The sequence below is a fragment of the Ciconia boyciana genome, chromosome 23 (genome assembly GCF_034638445.1).
Source record: "Ciconia boyciana chromosome 23, ASM3463844v1, whole genome shotgun sequence".
Lineage (NCBI taxonomy): Eukaryota > Metazoa > Chordata > Aves > Ciconiiformes > Ciconiidae > Ciconia > Ciconia boyciana.
Genome location: NC_132956.1, coordinates 5,026,542 through 5,047,128, shown reverse-complemented (window position 1 = coordinate 5,047,128; position 20,587 = coordinate 5,026,542). Strand labels below are relative to the sequence as shown.

The following is a 20,587-nucleotide window of genomic DNA, read 5'->3' as shown; positions in this document are numbered from 1 at the left end:
GCTGCGACACGCCGGCATCCCACCCCGCCATGTGCCGGGGGCCTGTCCCTCACCTAAGCAGTTGTGGCCGTCATGCGCCAGGCGGAAGCCGTCGTAGCAGGTACAGCGGTAGTTGCCGGGGATGTTGACGCACTCGTGGACACAGCCCGCGTTGTCTTCCCGCTCGCACTCGTCGACGTCTGTGGAGAGAGGAGGGCAGGAGAGCTGCGGGGCTGCCCCGGCTGAGGACGGCCAACTTGCTGCACGCATGCTGCTCCCCAGCTCCAGCGTGTTTGCGACCCGGCCGATATTGCGCCCTGGGGTCTCTGCTGTCTCTGCTCATTCTGGCAGGTCCCCAGCTCCGTCATCACCTACAGCATCCCTCCACGCCCTGCAAAAACATCCCCTGTCCTCCCCAGTCTAGACCCTGGACTTCCAGCTAATCTTAAAGCCTCGGCGCAGCGCAGCGACCTGGGGAGAGCTCTGGGAATCGCACGGGATTTCCCGACGGTGGTGGGCAGAGCAGCCCGTCTCCATGGCGAAGCCTTGCTGTGCCTGGAGCGCGCCTTAATCCCTCTGCTATTTGTACTCAGCCCATCCCAACCCTGGACCCGCTCCGAGCAGAGCTGGGAATTTTTCCCCTGCCCCGCTCCTGCTTTCCTGGTGCCGCTCCTCCAAGGAGCCCATTTTCTTTCCATGCCCCACTCAGCTGCATATATCTATATATCTATATCTATATATCTATATCTATATATCTATATTTATATCTACATCTATATCTACATCTACATCTATACCTATATCACCTATATCTATATCTCTATATCTTCTTTTTAAGCTTCTCATGTTTTATCTGCTAACCTAGTTTTGCAGCCTTTGGGTTGGAAATCCGGCAGATAAAAAAAGCCCAGCTTTGTTTAAAACAAGCCCCAGGTGACCCTCCTGGGCCTGGGCAGCCCCAGCCTTGCAAACGCGGCTCTTTGCAGAGCAGGGGAGGGAGCGCGATGGCTGCCACCGCCGCCGGCGGGGACAGTCACACTCCTCTCCATCCCCATGTATCGCAGCATCAACAGGCCAGGAGTTTGGGGCAGAAAAGGGGAATAAAAGGTTTGCAGTGGGCTGGGGTAAACAAGCAGCCCTTTTTGCAAGGGCAGGGGACGTTGCTGGCGAGCCACCGCCTGCCTCCGACCTGCCGGGGCCGTCACTTGTCGGAGGGCTCCGGCTCCAGAGGCGGTGGCGTGGCCCTACCTTTGCAGTGCTTCCCGTCGCCGGTGTAGCCGGACTTGCAGATGCACTTGTAGGACTTGGGGGTGTTCTGGCAGATGGCGTCGATGTGGCAGTTGTCGGTGCCCTCCACGCACTCGTCGACATCTGCAAGGGGAGAGGTGGGGGGAGCCATGGGGAGAGCCGGGGGGAGCTCTCCCCATCTCCCCGTGGGAGCCATCACCCGAGGCGATGAAACCAAGCAGCCCTCCAGCTTTTTAACCCGCACACGAACCAGAAAGGCTCGAGGGAGCAACGCTGCGGCTTTGCTCCTTAGTGCCTTCGCCACACCCAGCCCTGACGCAACGGGTGATGGGCTCAGGACTGGGCGCCGGAGCGGCAAGCACTCCCAAACAGTGCTGCCGGTGTCCTCGCTCTCGTACAACAAACCACCCTGAGACTCCCCGACCGTTTTGCGCGTCTGATGGTAGGAAACACTGCTCAGGCGCCCATAGTCCCGGCTGGAGCCAGCCCAGGCAGAGGTGAAAGTCTCTGTCTCCAATTAGCCATTTCCTGAGCCGACCAGTCACCCAAATAATCGTCATCGTTTTCTATTCTTAGGCGCGGAGGAATGTGCACGAATTAGCAGGGACCGCATTAAATAAACCTGGGAGCCGGGAGCGGGAAGCAGGAGGGAGAACTGGGAAAAACATCAAGGCTTCCTCAGGGGCACAGCCAAAATCCGCGTCCCCCTCATCCCCCTTTGCCCTCAACCCACTTATCCGGGGTGCAGCGCTGCGGTACCCGGGCCATCACGTCCAGAGCATCACGTGCCCGTAATGGACTCAAGTGGCGATGCCCAAGGGTTTGCCATGGCAGGAGGCCGCGGGAGCGGAGGCTTTAATGATATTTGGGAAAGAGAGAAGCCTCGAGCACGTGGGGCGGAGGTTTATGAGCGAGAAGCTGCTCACCTGGCTGCTCTCTGCCTTCCCTGCGCAGGCAGCGAGGGAGATGCGGTGCCCTGGAGCGGGCTCATCCCCCTCTCTGGCTGAGGATGCCTGGCAGTGCTGTAAGGCAGCTGGGGGCCCCCGGGGGGGGAGGTGGGGGCTTGAGCATCGCCCGCGGCCCCTCGGCTACGGGCAGGGCTCCCAGAGCACCCCAGGGCTCCCCGGTCCGACTCCACGGGCACGTGGAGAGCGTCAGCGCTGCTCCCGGGGGGTTGGCCTCCGCCGCCTCCGACGGAGACGGGGAGGGTCCCATCAGGGAAGGGGGATCTGAGGGTCCCTTCAGCTTCCCTGTACCCCATAAAGAGGAGCCTGAGGCTGCGAAGCTCTAAGCTGTCTTTAAAAAGCTGCTTTTCAGCAACCCCAAGAACAGAAGTGCTCCGGGACGTCCCCAAAGACATAAAACATCCCTGCAAGCCGCGGGTGGGCAGGCAGCCCTGCCAGCCCCGCCGGGACGGGGGCCACGGCTACGGGAACGCTGGCCCAAGCCCTCTCCCGGCCACCCCGGCGGTTTTTTGCCGGGAGATGTGAGTCACCCGGCTGGGGGGAAGAGAGCTTTGCCTTTGCACCAGGGAGGCGGCACGTGCCTGCGCATTGTATAAATATTTACAGCCCGCATTCATATTTGTTATTTGACATTAGCCATGGCCCGCGGCCACCACGGCCTCCCTTGGGCCATTAATCACCGGCTGGAGGCTGACCCACCGCGGCGGGGATGACGGAGGGATTGCACGGGGGACCGGCACCCTGCTCCCGGCCGGCACCGTCGCCTCCAGCACCCATGGCACCGGCCGCAGTGCCACCGCGCTGCGACCACCCCAGCACCCGACGGCAGCCCCGGGGAGAGGCTGGCAGCCCGCCCTGTGCCGGGGGTCCCGCAGGGGCTCAGGGGGGCTCTTGTCCTTTTGGGGAGCTGAGCGTGGCTCAGGTTCAGTTCCTCCCCAGCCAAACTTCACATCTGGCTGCAAACCCTGTCCCTGCCCCGGGGCACGGCCGCCCCACCGCACCCCTGACCCACCCGCAAAGGCCCCATCCCACAAACCGAAAAGAGGGTGCAAATAATCACGGGGAGAAGAAGACCTGCAAAAGCCCCAGGAGCGCAGAGCTCACTCCTTCCCAAACATGTTTTCAGGCTTAAAGAGCCTTTCGGCACAGGAGGAAGCACCTCCATCGCCGGCGAGCACCGTTGCTCGGCATCACAGCGACTTCGCCTCCAGCTCCAGCATCCCTGGCTGGGGCTCTTGGGTGGGTGGCGGGAGGGATGCGGCACCGGAGCAGGGGGACGGAGGGGGGACATCGAGCGCTCACCGCTTCACGGGCAGCGATGGGCACGGGGACGTGACAGCAGCGAAGCTGATGCTGACCCAAAGATCTACTGAATTCGCAAAGCCTGGTCCTGACCCTGTGTGGTTCGGAGCCCTCCCTCGGCTCTTCCCCCCCCAGGTTATAAATCACAGCTCGATGCTTCGAGCCGACGGTCCCAGGGCAAGAGTTGCCGGGTCCCAGCACCCCAGGCACCCACCCTGACGTACAGGTGGGAACCAGCACCCGAACAGTACGGACTATCCATCAACCCCCATCTCCGTCCCCTAAAAACACCCAAACCGTGAAGCATCCATCAGACATCACATCATTGAAATTTTCCCAGCCTTTTGCCAGAAATCTCACTTATTTTGGGGTTTTATTTTCTATTTCTTTTCCCTCCTGTGCCCTCAAACTCAAGACAATGAACAACGTCTGCGCGGCGCTGAACACAATGCTGTGCCTTTCCCACTCGCACATGTATATTATTTTTTTTTCTATCTTTTTTTTTTCCATTCTGTAACTTCAAAACTTCTCTAACTTTGGAAAGATTACACAGCAGCAAAAGTACAAAAGAAAACATTATAAATTTGCCACTCTGTAATTTTTCCAAAGCTGGAGACATTCTGAAAGGTTACAGGATTATAAAAAAAAGGGAAAAAAAAGGGGAAAAAAGTGTGTGTATGTGTGGGAAGGGTGAATAAATACCCTCCTCGGCACCCCAGGAGCCATCCCAAGATTGGCAAAGATCCCAATTTCAGAATGCTGAAATTTTGGCTCCTAAGAAGTATCCTTCAGAAATGATGTAGTGAATTTAAAAAAAAGCCCTCTGAAAAACTAAATTTTTGCATTTTTGACAACACAAGCGGCGTTTTCCCACGCGAGGGAAGATTTGCCGTCAGGACAGCCTGCTTTTCCCGCAGGAGAATTTTCTCCATCCAAAAAAACGCCCGCGGCCACGCTGCAGGTGCTTCCAGCCACCACCAAGGCGCGAGGGATTTCATTTTCAAGCCAAGCAAAGAGAAGATTTTTTTAAAAAATCCTTATTGATGTTCCCATCCTTATTTGCTCTTGCAAAATCCTTGCTGGGGTGCGCCCTGCTCATCCCCCTGCTCGGGGGGGGGCTTTTGAAGTCCAGATCCCAAATCCAGGTGGGGTTTTTTGGGGGGTTTGCCGGTCAGGACCCTCTGCAGACCCGCACGAATAATCAAAGATGCCCTTTTTCACCCAAAGTTGCCTGAAAAGGGCCCAAGCCGGATGGTGCAGATGAGCGCATTGTGCCCCCAGTCCCCAGAACCGGAGGATTTTGCATCAGGCGGGGAATTTAATTCTGATGAAGATGCCGAGTCCCGTCGGGGACCCAAGGTCTCGCCCACATTCGGCGGCCCCTGCTCCCTGCCCAGCCCCACCTCCCCATCCCACCACGCTTTGGGGCTAATTAGGGCTCGTCAGAGGGCAAGAGCATCCTCGGCATCACCGCCACGCTGTGCCGGGGGGTTTGCGGCGAAGGGCAGGAGGCTGCGGCGTTCGCCCCGCGCCTCGGGCGATGTTTTTTATTCCGTTGTGGGTGGGATTTTCCAGCGCTGGCTGTTGGGCCCCGTTCCGCTCCAGCTGCAGCTTTATTCTCCATTTCAAAGGCAGCGGAGGCAGACAGTTTCAACGCCATTGCCATTTCGAGCGTGCCAAAAGCGGGGGGACCGCCAACCCCCCGGGACCGGCGTGCACCCACCGGGGAGGCGAAGGGCTTTGACTGAGGCCGGCGGGGAAGGCGGTGGCGGAGCCCTTGGGCACCTGGGTCCCACGCTTGTGCCCTGCCCTGCGGCATCACGCCGCCCGCGATACATGACAGTGAGGGGGGATAAAGCAACAGCTTGTATATTTTTAGAGCCTGGATTGAGGCTTTTTCCTCGTTTCCTTATTTTGTTTTTTAAAAAAATAATAAATAATAAAGGACGGTTTTATCCATAGGCTGAAAGTCCCAATAAATTTGAGGAGGGGGCCAAGACAAGGCAGCAAAAACCCACCAGAAAACCCCTAAACAAACAAAACCACCATCCTTTTTCTCTCTTCTGCAAACGCTTCAGCTTTCCTTTCAAATTAATTTTATTCTTTATTTTTCTATAGGCATATATATTAACAGCCTGTCTGTATAGGGATGTGTGTGTAGCTGTTGGCAGACACGCGGAGTTTCCACTCAGCCTTAATGCCAAATTAAAGCTTTATAACTTCAGTAGCTCTTTTTACCGGGGTATTAATAACCACCTCAGACACTGTGGTGCAGTTTATTAATCATTTGTTCGCCCGGGGAGCTCACGAGGGCGACTCGTGCTGTGCCACGCCGGGACGGGTGCAGGGCACGGCCGCGCCTGGCTCCATGCAGGCGATGGCATCCCGCCGGGAGGGGATGGGGGCCGGGGGCTGGCGAGAGGGGAGGAAGATGCTCTGCGGGGCGGCTTTTGGTAAATTGGTCAAAGATGCGTCACCTGAACTGGAGATCTAACTCAGGTGCTGGGTGATGGCTTGTTGCCGGGAGGGGGATGCCGTGCCGGGGATGCTGTGCCGGGGATGCTGTGCCGGGGATGCTGTACCGGGGACGCCGTGCCAGCGGTCCCTGGGCGGGTACCGGCGCTCAGGTCGGGTCAGAGGGGATGCCTGCATCTCCCCGTGCGATGGAGACCCCTGCACCGGCCCCGCTGCAGGAGCCCAGCGCCCCACACATCCACCCAGCTCTCCCGAAAGCAGGTGGGACCCGGTAGATGCAGCCACAGTGCTTGGCCCTGCGGAACGACGGAGCACGGATGAAGGAGGAGGAACCACAAGTCGCAGGGAGGACGTGGGGGGGGGTCCCAGCCTGGTGACCCCATCGCCCCATGCCCAGACCCCACTCTGCACCCCTCGCCCTGGGTTGTGCTTCCCCAAAGCGGCAGCGCCCCAAAAGGGGCTTTTTTCCCCCCATCGATGCTTCCCACTCCCACGAGGGCAGAACCATGCTGAGCTCCCCATCCCCTGCCCCAGCCCGGGTCATCCCGATGGGTCGCAGACCCACCACCAGATCCGGCACCCCCTGGGCTGGAAACGCTCCCTCCATCCCGATCCCACCTCCTTGTGCCAACCCCGGTCGCTTCGGCTCAATTCAGCCGCGAGTTCTCCAAGGAGGGTTTGATGCTCCACGCCAACGGCGCGTTCATCTCCCCGGGGAATTGTCACGGCCGTTGCTGTTCCTTTGGCTTATCAGGCTGACCAAGCCTTGCCTTAAAAAAATTTGTTTGTTTTCGGCTTCGGGAGCAACAATCGCAAGATCTCCAGTGGGGAAGACGGCCTGGCCGAAATGCGGCCGGCCGGGCTTCCTCCAGCGCCGCGAGACAGAGCAAACTTTATTTGCCATCCCAGGCTTCTCCTAAAGTCTCTCGGGGGACTTATAATTTTGAAAGTGAAGGTTAAGGTTATTCATGCATATTTTTTTCCTAAATGGATTACTCCGGTGCGACCGTCTGCAAAGGAAAAATCTATATAAAAATAAAAGAAAAAAAAATAAAAACTCCTGAGCAGTTTGGAGACAGCAATACATCTCCGCACTGGAAGACTCGAGGTGTCTGAATATTTATACTCCGGTTGGCAGTTACAAAAAAACTCTTCTTCCCTCCTTCCTAACCCCCCCCTCCCCTTTTTAATCTCGGTACAGGCATGTTAGACGCCCTCAGTCAAAGATCTCCTTTGAACTGCTGTATGTTGAAATGTTTACAGTTTTACATTTCATATTTCAGAGGGGTGGAGGGGACAGGCACAACAGTCGCACACTGTGAATGCATGAGAGGGAGGAAAGTGGAGGCCAAGGGGGAGGAGGTTCGGCAGAGATGGGAGGGGAATCCAACAGCATCTCCACGCTGCAATTGGAAAATTTTAGACTCCTAAAAAAAAAAATATATAAAAAAATAAAAAAATAATCCCTGGCGGCGTAGGCTCTGCAGGTGCATCCCCACCGAACCCAGCCCCTCGCGCGGGACGGTGGCTGCGTCCCTGGGCAGCTGCGCGGCACCGGCCAAAAGGGCTGGTTTTACCCACGGGTGACCATCGAGCTGGGCTGGGGCCAGGGTCCCACTCCGGACGCCACGCTGGGTGGGTGGTGGGGGCTGCGGGAGTGCCAGGGGCTGCAAACTGGGGTGCCAGGGTCCCCCAGGGAGATGCTGCATCTCCCTCCCAGCCCTGTTCCCCTGGCACCATCTGAGGGGACGTGCAATTGCGTTGCAGGAAAAGGGGGCGAATCCTGTGATGTGTCTCCAGTTCTGGGGGTGCTGCCAGAGGAGCATGGCAAGGGCAGATCCGGGTGCTGGCTGGTACAAGAGGAGGGTGCAAATCTGCCAGCCCTTGGGCTCCATCCTCCCCAGGGCACAGGGAGGGAGCGATGCCGGCAGCCGATGGGCAAGGGCACTTGTCCACCGAGAGTGGGAGCTCAGGACAGGCTCTTCTGCCTGGCAGGTTGTGAGACGGACTGACGGATGACAGGATGGGACTGGGGGTGGCATTAGCTGTCCAAAAATCAGGGGAGCTGTGGGTACGGCAGCAGCTTGTGGCTGTTCGGGCAGCTTGGCATGGGGACCGCATGGAGACTTCATCCCAGCTGAGTGCGTGTCAGGAGCCTCCCCGGGGTTATTTGGATTTATATTGTCAATTCTCCTCTTGAAAGCTTTCCTAGCCCTAAACTGACCCAATAAACCCCGCAGACAGCCAGGTCCTCTGGCAGACACCCTCCAGGCCCAGCGGATGGCTCTGCTAAATCCTTCCTTCCCTACAGACTAAACTTTCTGGGGTAATTCAGCGCGAGAAATGAGCCAGCAAGCCCTACCCACGGTGCGATGTTATCACAGCAAAACAAGCCCATCCAACAGGAGAGGAGCCGTCCCCAGCCTGTGACAGTCACCTGGTGAGGGTGGCTGTCCCCCGAAAGGGCAAAGGCTTCAGTGAGGGGTGATGTGTGCCCCATCCTTGGGGCATCACCCCGCAGTTGCAGGGGGGATGCCCGATGCTTTTCAGCAATATCCTACTAAAACGTGCCCCAGGCGCACGGGGTGGCTTCCAAGAGCTCAACAATGCTTCTGCATGCAGAAAAACAGGCGATAGTGGGTTCCTAGGAAAAGCACGGTTTTCATCTGCCATAGGTGATGCCGGGTCTGTGAGTTCAGCCTCATCCAAAAGGGACCGGGTCCAGGGACCTCACATCCCCTACCATCCCCACGGGCACCAACCTTCACCCTCCGCATCTTCTTCCCCCTCACCACCCCGCGGGACCCCCCAGCAGTGGCTTTGGGGCTTAACTCTCCATCCCGAACCCCTCTCCCGGCTGCAGAGCGGCCGGACCTGCTGGGTCTGCCCAGTGCCTTTGCCGGGGGCCGGGAGGAGCCAGCACCGTCCCGGGCGTACGGCGGGCGATTTACCCCGGCGCAGGATTGAGCTCACCTCTCTCCACCCCCACTCCACCCCTCTCCTTCCCCGAAGGGATCTGTCAAGTCTCTGCACGATGGAATTTTACTTTGCTATTTTAATGCAATTCTGGCTCAGGCTTAAATGGAACTGGAAACCAAAAGGCCTTAATAAATAAATATTATGATAAGAAATGAAAGCAATGCATACACTCAAGATAATTTGAGGGGGGATAAAAACCTAAGCATTCCTTTCTAAGCCTAAATCATAAAGCTTTACGTGAGGCTGGACGCCTTCTTACCAAACCTTTGCCCTGGAAAATCTCCCCTGTGCTTGCCCAGACTGCCCTCCCGAAAAGTCGCCTATTGTTTTAAAAACACTTTAAGCCAGATAAGACAATAGCCTTGAAATTCCTTCTAACTTTGTCGGTGACAGGGCTCGGGACGACCATGCGCGTGGCTGAAATACGCCTATTACTAATGCCTACAAGAGATCTTTAATTATATCCTGCGCTCCTATATTTCATTCACACACTATTTAATCTCGCTGTACGCATAAACACGCAGCTACTACAATAGCAAGAGCCAAAGCTGGTTTTGATAAATCTTGCATACTGTTAAGTGCTATGGGAAAAAAAAAAAAAAAGAAAAACTAGCAGATTGTATAGATAGTGGTGAATTAAGGAGAAAAAAACCCCTTGGAGTCAGCCAACAGGACCATGCACATAGGGCTGTGTGTGTTTGGGTGTGCGCACGCACTCCTGCGCGTGTGTCTAGAGAAAAATCCCAGCTAAATATAGAGGTGCTATAGAAAACCTAAGGTATAGATAGACTATACATAAAGCTACATGTGTACGTTTGTGAAGGAGAAACTCTGGCTCGATACGGGAGTGGCGAAACAGAAAAGCCTGAAGTTGATAACGATGGGACATACCTCTCTGTTCTAGAGACAGGGAAAGAGCTCCCGTATTTTTCAGGCTTTGCTGTGTTCAGCTACCCGAAGTTTTCTGCAGCCCACACCCCTATAGCACAACATTTGAGATTCAACCCGCGCCTGTGTAAAACAGACAAACGCAGATGCAACCTCCCAGCATTACAGATACCCGCTCCGCCGTCCCTTCCCTCCACCCCAGCCCGAAACGAGCCCTCCTCGCCCGCACCGCCGTGGGTGTTATCCCCATCTCACAGACACTGAAACCCGAAAACCAGAAAAGCCCCCCAAACCCCTCCGAACCGCAACATTTTCCTTGTGATGGGTGCAGACTTGTTTGCCCACCCTAGTTTGCTGCCTCTGCACCCCCTGCCTTGAGATAAAGAGTCCGAACCAAAAAAAATAAAGTGTAAGAAATGCAACTCATTAAAGAGTTTACAAAAAACCAAGCCCAATCAAAGGCAACAGGCAAGAATATCTGCAAGCAACATTTCAAATCCCCTCCACTATTTGTTGTTATTGCTGCTAATTTCTCCAGCCTGCATATAAAATCCCAGATCTAAAGAGGAGGTCCGGCTACCTAATACACACATCAAACAGCAACCCTTCGAGCTGGGAAGATTTTCTCTTACCTTGACTGGCTTTATTTGCCAGCGTGTTTCCAGAGTGGAGGAGAAAGAAAAGGATGGAAAATCCAGCAATCTGCAAAGCTCCCATTGCAATCCCAGTCTGCATGGAGGAGTGGGGGCAAGAAGGGGGGATTTCTAGTGCTTTAAAGGAAACAAGAGGCTGAGCATGCGAAGGGAAATCAAGAGGAGGAAGGGGCTCTCTTCTTGCCGGGTGTGAGACAGAGGGAGGGAAGGGAACTGAACTGATGGAAAAAGCTGCTCTGGGTTCAGTTTGGGGCTCTTGGTGTTGCTAAAGAGGAGAGAGTGAGGGAAGGAGACCCAGGGCAGTTGGAGGAAAGTGGACTCTATCGCCCTCTCTCTGGCGGCTGCTCTGATCCCTTCTCCTTCTCTCTCTTTTTTTTTTTTTCCTTAAATAATCCCAGCCAATTCCAGTTTTGCAAGAGAGCAGCAGCAGCAGGAGCAGCAGCGCTGGAGGGGGGAAGCAGGCGCCTTGCCCTGGTGCTGGGGACCTGAGAAAGGGGAGTGGAAAGGAGAGCCCCATCCAAGCAACGCCCTTTTTCTCCCAGCCTTTCTTTCTTTCTATTTGGCTTTGGTTACTCCTTCCCGGCTCCCCCCCTCGCACCCCCAAGGCTGGGCTTTGCCTGCAGGAATTTACAGTCTGCGCTGGAGGAGAAGGGCCAGTAGCCATGGAGACTGCTTCCCTGGGAGCAGGGAGGTCAGGCGGAGACCATGGGCGATCAATGCATCAATGCAAAGCCCCCCGCAACCCCCAGACCCACCCCGCACCTCGCAGCCCCTCGGCCAGCCGAGGGCTTGGGGTGGTGGCGAGGGGAGGGGGGGGCAAGGGGAGGCGTATGGCATGGGAAAAGGCAATGGGTGGAAAAGAAAAGGGGAAGGAAAAATGTATAAATAAGAAAGGGGAAAAAAAAAAGAGAGTTTGCAGATGGCACGACCTGGCTGGGCTCGGCGGCTGCGGGAGCGTCTTGGGGTGCTGGGCCGGTGGAGAGCGGGACCAGAGAGCAGCTCTGCTGCTTGCAAGGGAGAGGTGGGGAGGGGGGACTGGAAATAAGGGCGGAGGGGGGAAGACAAAGACCTTTCTGAAATATTCAGGGGTTTTTTGCTTGCTTGTGGGAGCCTCTCGCAGCCTGGCATCCCGGGGTGCAGGGGGACCCTCTGCCACACCCTGTGACCGTCCCTGCACTGGGAGCTGCTGGTACCGTCTCTCTTCCAGGGTGTTCCTGCTCCCGGAGTCAGGAGAGGGATTGCCAGCCAGGAAATTGCAGCGGGAGATAAGGCTGGGAGCCGGGAGCGGGGCCAGGAGGAAGGTGTGCAGTGAGTCCAGCTGTCCAGGGACGCGGCGTCCCACGGCCCCAGCAGTCATCCTGCCCACAGGGTCATCCTGCCCACAGGGTCCTCCCAGCCCACTGTGCTGCCCCTGCAGCCTCTCGTATCCCCTTTTGTCCTAATAACCCCTAAAGATACGATACAGGGGGCTGGAGGTGATGGAAGACGTCCAGCTAAGCCGAGGTACCCGCTGCCATCTCGCTGTGGAGTGGAGGGGAGGGACCGCAGCTGGACAGGAGGATGCTGAGGAGTCCCTGGGTCTAGTTATGCTTTCCCTACAAAAACACATAACCCTTGGGCTGCCTTCAGGGGACAGGGACCTTCCCTGCGGGAGGAAGTTTGCAAGAGCAGGTCTGCTTTAGATAGGATAGATGCAGCGCGGCTGGCCCAGGAGAGCAGCACGCGTGGAAACTGGGAGCTCATCTGCACGCTGGGTCTTTCCAAAGGCAGAGGCCAAGGGCAAGGCTCTCCCTCCCGGCCCCGCGGAGCCGTCCTGCACCCATGTAGCTCTGCTTGCTGCTAGCAGGTCCCCCACACAAAGCATCGGGGTCCTAAACCCATGCAGGAACCGACCCCTTCCAGGGGAGCAGGAGACCAGGATCAGCTGAAGGACAGATGCACAGACACGCTCGTTACACCCAACACGAATCTCCAACGTTCAAATTCAGGTTTGCATGGTGGCTGCAGGTGAACCCGGAGCCAGGGGTGTCTGCGTGGCTCGCGTCTGCCTGGGCTGGCAGCTCAGGGCAAGGCAGCTTCCAGCCCACCGTAGCTAAAAGGCATTTCTCAACAGGGTCAACTGGCTCTGCCATAGCCCAGTTGGATAAGAAATCCAGCAGAAGAGCACTTGCACCGACATGACCAGTCCCAGTAACTCACAGCACATCTCGCTACACTATATTGAATCAAACCAGTAATGCAAAATCATTCCTGGCACAGCCAGGCTACAGGGCACCCTGGGAAGGGGCAGAGGTGCAGAAATGATTCTTAAAGCTGTAAAAGAATTTTATATATAAAAATATGAATACAGAGGTGTCATCGTTAGGACTTATCGGGAGAGGATGACTTATCGGGAGAGGACTTATCGAGAGACCATGACCCACCAGTGGGAATCTGCTATCCCGCTCAGCACTACCACTGGAGGAGGCTCCTGGCTCTCCCGCAGCCCCAGTCTGTGCCAGGAGCTCTTGGGGACGAAGGCTGCTCCTCCTCACGTGCAGTGCCAAGCGGGAAGGGGCTCTGGTCCTTGCAGCCCACGGCCTGGCACAAGCCAAGAACATCGCTAGTGGGATGCTACCACCCTCCCACGGGCATCGGCTCGGCAGCTGTGGCACCGCTTTTCTTTCCGGGATGAGATTTGCCATGTAAACACAAGTCTCTTATGGCTGTCGTAAGAGCAGAGTCAAAATGGAAACTCTCCGCTCGTTTATGCCGGTGGATCCCTGTGCCCGGCTGCCGCACCTCAGAGCAGGACACGCTCACATCCCATCCCGTGATCCTTTATCATCATAACCAGAGGAAAACTAAACAGTCCTCCTTTTTTTTTTGTCTCTCTAACCTGTCTTCTAAATCTGGAGACCGATCTCAAGGCATGAGGGACAAGACCTTCAGCAATGTTGATTTATAACCGAGCTTCTAAATTACAGGTTTACGCATTAGTATAAACACCCATAAACCAGTCTTAAATACACAGTATCGTATGTAATCAAAATGCCAAAACACCGGGCAGCCATGTGACGGCACGGGGGGACGAGCAAACTCCTTGCTTGTGCCCGGACTGCCTCGACAGGGACAGGTCTCCAGCCAAGTGCTCCCAGTTAAACCAGTGCCTTGCACTGGGGGATGGATCTTGCCTTTGAAGGCAGGTCCTCGGCTGACGGCAGCATCGTTCACACCACGGGGAGCTAAGGGGCTGAGCCCCGTGTCTCGCTCCTCCAACAGGGTTGCAAAGCACCACAGCAAAGCAGCGGGGTTGGGGTGAGCTGCTGATGTTCAGAAACTCCCTAAAAAAATATATATATAATCTTGCTTTCTTCCAAAAGCATGCCACCTGGTTGAGCAGAAGCAGGGCCGATGGAGGTCCCAGGGCTGCGCACACCACGGTGCCCCTCCGAGCACAGGGCCGTCCCCCTGCCCGGCGCGCAGATGGGGAAAGTCAGGCAGATGGAGATTCCCGAGATCACACAGGGAGTCTGGAGGGAGGGCCATGAATCACACTTAAATCGCCTGCAAGACAGCCCGGCGCTTCGGCCCCGATGGCTCCTTACCAGCTCCTGCTGCCGCGGCGTGGGGCTGGCACGGATCCGTCCCCGGGAGCCCTCTCTGGAGCCCTTCAAAAGCATTGGGACAACCCAACCAGCCCGAGCCGTGTGTGCACACGTGTGTGTGTGTGTGTGTGTGTGTGTGTGTTTCGGGCAGGGAAGGAGGTAGCAGGACTCTCCTCCCCGCTGCCTCCACTCCCCATCGTGCACTTCTGGGCAAAATCCATTTGCTTTGGCTTCACGTAGGGCCAGAAGATTTGGTCCATTGTGCTGCAGCGCTGAAGAGCCGGCGAGGAATTGTCGACCATGCTGAAACGGTTACATGGGGAGTAATGAAAATTTACTGCACCCTGCTCCAGTCCCTAGCCAAGAAATAAAAGCAAAAGATCACAACAGGCATTTTTTTAATTTGAAGCAAAATTAAAAAAAGAACGGATCCGCACTTAGAAAATAACAACCACATCCACAGATCAAAGCAGCTGTTCTCCTCTCATTCAGGGTTTTAAGAGGTTTCTGCAGCTACAGGGATGTTTACACAGGGAGAGAGATACATACATTGTGCTGTCTTGATGCTGCCTCTCCCCCCTTCATCTGGCAAAACATTCCCTGGGAGGCGATATGAGGTCATCCCTAGACCCTGTGTTGTTTTCCTCAAGCTGCAAGGCTTCGGGGCAAGAGGCAATTCATTTCCCATTAGCACACACACATTTGCACTTGGAACCCTCCCATGCACATTTTGCTGGGGGAGCTCAGGACGGACGGGGGACCAGCCCTCGCCAGCTTGTTATTGCGTTCCCGGAGGGACTTCCGGCAGCCGGGGCTGCCAGGAGGGTCAGCGGCTCCGGCAAAGTCACCGGGAAGGGACATGGAGCCGGGAGACGGGTTGGCATCTTCTGCAGACCAGCATCTTCTGCAGACCAGCCTTACTGTTTCTGTGGCTTCCACCACTTTTATTGCGAGAGGGGCTGAACGGCTCTGGGGAGCACTAATGGGCTGTAAAAAGCTTTTTCCCCTCTGCCTCCTTGGCTGGAGCCCAATTCAGAGCGGCGGCGAGCCCCGCTCCGGCGCTGGCGCAGGGACGGAGGTCGCGGGAACACGCCGGGGCAGACTCTCCCTTCGCCTCTCGGCATCAGCACGTTGGTTCATCTGCTCCATGGGCAGCACCCGCTTCGGCAAAGCGGATAAATTCTGGCTTGTGAACTATCTGTGCAAATTAAAAAAACCTTTGAAACTAGACCTCCCCATCTCTAGCATGAATTTAATGCCACATACTCTGAACGAGCTGCATCTTCAGCTCTGACTGTGCATATTTGCGTGATGCTGGAGTCGAAAGGGGTTTCTGAGGCTGCTGCAAAGTAACAGGCAGAAGCAAAACTCCTGTAAAGGACCTTGGGGATCACAGAACCAGCTATTGAGTCAGGCAGAGATACTGGAGGAAGAAGAGGCCACAATGCTGCGAATCGGGAGATTTCCCTTCCTCTCCAGTCTGTGAGGACCAAAGGCACAACACTGCCTTGGGCAGGACCTGACCTCTTCGCTGCATCCAGAGCACCTGGCAGTTGGGGCGATCGATGCTGATACCGTACCCTGACGCTGCATGCGGGAAGGAGCTGGCTCGAGAAGACAGCAGCCGAGACGTTTCGATGCCCTTGCAAGGGGTGTGGTCTAAAACTCAGAACAGAATAGACTATTTTTAAAATCGGAGAGGAAAACACTGTATTCCCAGTAATACGCCAACGGCTCAGGCTCCGGCAACTCAGCCAGTCCCCATCGCCAGCTCCCAGCTACGTCCCTCATTTCCCCAACCTACAATTTTATCAAGATGCCTCCAAGGGGGGTAAAAAAGCACCGAGTCCCACTAAATGACTGCCTGTCACCCTGTGACACCTTTTTTCCAGTGTCACGGAGCTTCCCAAAACGCTGCGTGCGGAGAAAGCCCTTGTTTGTAATTCCCGGTTTGCAGCAGGAGAAGGTGACACACGCTGAGGTGAGATGACTTACCCGGCGTCACCAGGAAGGTCGATGGCAGCGCCAGGAATAGCCCCGCTCCCAGCTAACCACTAACCACACTTATCCCAGAATAAGGGTCCCTTTTTCCAGCTGAATTTATAACAGCTTTCCAAGTGACATAAGCTCTTACAGAAATAGGCAGGCTTTTATTCCAGAATAATTACTGGGAAATCATACTGGAGCGTGTATAATTACACCGGTGTCGTTGCTGCTGGTGAGTCGGACCCCGTGCTGCTGGCAGACTTGCTGCACGCTCCGTACGGCTTTTATCTCGTCCTGCTTTTCCACGAGCATGTGTACATCAACTGGCAGATCGTCAGGATGCGGGTGGAGAAGGAAGGGGCTTTGGGTAGAAAGGAAAGCGATATCTCACTCTCTAAAGCTCTGTTAATCATATTTCCCATAGAAGATACCCCAATAATAGCTCTTACAGCTACTGAAGTCAATAGGAGTCTTTCAGGGTGCGCTGGATCACACCCCAGACAGATTCAGCAATGCTCTGTGCGTCTGCTTCAACTTCATCCCAGGCGTGGCTGTGGAGCAGGTGCTTTATTTTGAATGCATTTTATGTCCCACACAGGTAAAATCAAGCTCAGAGTTCAGGCTGAGGCCTGAAATGCATTTCTGACATAAGCTCTTGGAACACATCATACTTAATACCCTTCGAAAATAAACTCATAGCATTTATCAGGTGTGGATATGTCTATATATTCGGCGAGAGCGCTATCTGCCAAGAACGGGGCTGCCTGCTCTGCCTGCCGTTACTCCTGGGGCCGGCACGCCGCGAGAAGGCAAGGGTTAACTCAGCACCGGTGACACCGCTTTAACTCCAGGACCCAGACACGAGTGTTTAAAAGTAGCACTTCTCTCCTTAAAATAGTTTATGAATCTTACTTGGGGATAAATCCAACACCCCCGAGCAGAAGGAGACCTATTAATTCCTGAGTTTTTTCACGCTGTAGTAAAGCAGCGATTTTATTTGCCCGCCTTGTGTAAGATGTCAGTCATTTTCCCACTTGCATTTCCATCTACAATTTAACAAGGCAGCAGTTTATTTCCAGAAGCCCCAGCCAGACCCCAGCCAACTGCGTCAATATTTTGTTGCTTACACAAATGCCGCTGTTAGAGTCAACACCGCGTTTTGGGGGAGGCTTTTTTCTCTCTTTTTTTTAAAAAGGGTTCCTCTGGGATGATGTATGTATAGCTCTTAAAATACTACGGGTAATATAAGCCTTTCAGAGCGGCTTACCTGGGTGCAGAGGCACTGCTTTAAAGGATGAAGCACACTATTCGAGGGCACTGACCTGACCAAAGGCATTTGCTAATTAATTCATTCTTCCAAGAGACTTAACTGCCTCTTGCCTTCGGAAACCAAGGCAAACCCGAGCCAAATCCAAAGCCTGTCGGAAAACACGGAGAGACCCTTATTGACTGCAGAAAACTTCAGAGCTGGGAGCTGGCTCCCGCTCGGCCGGTGCCAGCCACGGAGAGCTGACGCGGGGCAGCCGTCCAATTCAAGCTGTCCGCTTCACTCTCTCCCGAGGGCACGGTTCCTCGGTGCCGCTTGCGGGATACGGGAGGGACGCAGAGCCTGGCTGAGGCAGGGGGTCCCCACCTTCCTCAGCCCCCTCCTACGATGCTGTTTTGGGGTGTCTCTCCTATGCCGCAGCAGCAGCAGGGCACGGGCTTACCCTGGCTGTTGGCTTGTTTGATGGATGCTCCTGCAGTCTGCACCGTCCTGTTGTCTTTGGCACGCTCTCCCGAAAACCCTCGGAGGTTTTCTGGTCCAGCGGGAGCTCAGCGCAGCAGGTTCATCCCTCCGCCCCAGCCTCCTGAGCACGGCTCCCGAGCCATGGGGCTCTGGAGATCCCCCCAAGCACCTCCTTGCATCCTCACCCACTGGCACCCCCTAAAGCTGGGTGTTTTAACCCCGCACGTGGCTGAAAGGTCTGACAAAATCCCAAGCCCAGCACAAGCCAGGGAACAAGGGGAACCCAAAGAACAAGGTTCCCCCAGCACTGCCAGGCAGGAAAGCCCTGCAGGACCTCCTCCGTGATCCTGCACCAGACCAGTTTTGCACGAGAACAGAGCAGCCTTAGTGTGTCAACAAGCCCTAAACACCCGAGGGCAGCTGGAAGTGAGATGCCATTACTATTTTTTTTAATTTAAAACGAACTTCTTAACCTACAGGAAAGTAAACGTTCTTCTAGGATGGCCAAGAAAACCACGCTGGGATTTTCCAAATGGGTATGACTGACTGTTTATGAGCAGAGGCTTCCAAACGCAGAAATAAATGGCTTGCTCTCAGCAGGTTTTCCTTTCTATATTTACCCTCACCTGAAATGAACATTATTGCACACTGCAACATTTATTCCCTCTGATCAGGGGAGCGGGTGAAGAAACTAACCAGCCGCAACATGTCAAATAAATTGTTAATCTGCTGTTTGCACTGGGGCAGGGGGAGGAGGGAGTCCCCTGGTTTTTGGGCAGCACCCAGGTCCCGCTTACAACTTCCATTTCAGCTCGGCAGGAGTGCTTCGCTTTCCTGCTGCCGCTTGTGGCTGCTGAGAGCTGGAGCTGGGTCCTTCATGGAGCTGATCCATCGGTCCCCGACGGGTCTCCAGCCCCCTCCCTGTGGCACCCGAGCATCCTCGATCACGGGCAGCTGGTGGAGAGGGTTGGTCTCCCCATTGCATGGGAGGAACTGAGCTCCAAGGTGCAAGGTCCTGCCTGAGGCTGCACAAGGAGCCTGTTCCAGGGCAAGAAAGTGCACACAGATCCCAGGTGAACGCACAAGCATGAGACAACCCTCCCCAAAGCGCTGGGCTTTGCGATCCTCTTCCATGAACCCCAACTTCCACACTGGCTGTTTCTCTGCCTGTTCTCAAGGTGGGAAGTCCCTACAGATGCAAAGGGGTGATCCCTCCCAGGGACAGGTCCCCGGCAGGCATGAGCTGCCCTGCTGACACGCAAAATGGCCATAAAAGACCTAAAAGGTCCTTCCCGACAAGGGGCCAAGGGGGCTGAGCCATTGCAAACTGAATCTTAACATGAGGCCGGCCACTCAGCTGTAAAATCTCCCCTAATCCCAGCCCTGGGGAAGGGAGAGGACGGGGAGATCACCTGCTTCTCCAGGACGTCGCCCACATCACATGGCTCCCTGGGTCACACTCGCGCCCACCACCACCTTCAAATCTGGGCTTGACCTCCAATTTACCTTGAAGTTCACTAACTAATCGTGCCAACCCCTTTGGCACACCAGCCAAAAAAGGGGTTCACATCACCCCAGAGAGAATGGGGGGATAAATCCGCCGCCGGCAGCGCGGGAAGTCGATCAGTCATTAGGGCACATGGATGACCCTCGAAGGGACCCCTGGACTTTGGCAGCAGGGATAAAAACAGCCTTGCTCTGTTCGCAGGGCTCGCACGTACTCAACACCAGACAGGACCTGGCTTTTTTTTTTTCCCAGCTCAAACTTTTCACTTTTGGAAAAGTCTGTCCTTGTCAGAATAGCTGAGCAAACCCTTCCCCAGCCAGCCGTTCCAAGAGCATTTGTGTTAATCCAGATTAACGAACATAAAGCAATTTAGATAAACTGCATTAAGCCAAAAACACCTTTGAACTTTTTTTTTTTTTGGATCAAAATCCCTCCCCGAGCGCTGTGTGTGGTTTGGGCCTCCCCGTACCGCAGCTTCGCCAGAGCCGAGCTCTCCACTGAGCAATAATTAAGTAAAGTCAGCAAATACGAAGATTACCCAGAGCCAGCAGCACCGGCAGCGAACCAGCACTTTGCACATGGAGCCCAAAACTGATTCTGGGTCCAGGGGTGTCTGATGGGGCAAGACGGCACGAGGACCATCTCCCCGGCTTCGTGCATGTCTCCCAGCCACGATGCCTGGGCTCCAGCCAGGCTGGCTACGTGACCACGAGCCAAACCCCTCCAAGCCTCAGTTTACCCAGCACCAACCCATCCCCTAAGTATGGAGATGACGGGATCAGTCTGAAATGCCCTGAGATGGGATGCTGGCCACAGGAGGCTGGGCAGGATGGATGATGGTTTGCTCGAAGTGGCCAGTCCCTACAGCTCGGACACGTGCGCCGTGACCGAGGTGGCAACAGCCAGCTCATGCATATGGGATGTCTCATGGAAAAGGTCACACACCAGCTTAGGAGGAGGGAATTAATAGATGCTGTAGTCATTGGTGAAGCATGTGGTGTGTGTTACGGGCACGTACACACCTTGCACACCCTCGGCAGAGCCATCACCACAGCAGACACTCGCCTCTCCAAAGGACTCCCAAACCGAAGTCAGGGGCTATGGCAGACCCGACACCAAGACATCTTCTCACCTGGACAAGGCGGACAACAACGCTTCATTCGCCTGCAGGGAAGCTGTGAGCTCCTCCGGACCCAGCCGCCTGCCCACACATTTGCACCGGCATCCAGCACAAAAACAATCCTGACCTTGTCTGGTGCCCCAGGAGCTCCTGCAAAAATAGCTTCCCT

At 55.3% G+C, this 20,587-nt stretch overlaps 1 protein-coding gene across 2 annotated transcripts in view; it reads right to left on the bottom strand.

Moving 5' to 3' along the window:
- Positions 1-10,772, bottom strand: part of SCUBE3 (signal peptide, CUB domain and EGF like domain containing 3) — a 37,122-nt gene extending 26,350 nt beyond the window's left edge. Inside the window, exons 1-3 of one of the 2 annotated variants that reach the window (XM_072844632.1) lie at positions 10,469-10,772; positions 1,228-1,350; positions 54-179 (exon numbers count right to left, since the gene is read on the bottom strand). In XM_072844632.1, coding sequence (XP_072700733.1) covers positions 54-179; positions 1,228-1,350; positions 10,469-10,571 — 352 coding nt within the window. In that variant the 5' untranslated portion in view covers positions 10,572-10,772. Of the gene's footprint in view, positions 1-53; positions 180-1,227; positions 1,457-10,468 lie in introns of those variants that run through there. The other variant, XM_072844631.1, reaches the window with a different exon arrangement.
- Between the last annotated feature and the right edge of the window lie 9,815 nt (positions 10,773-20,587).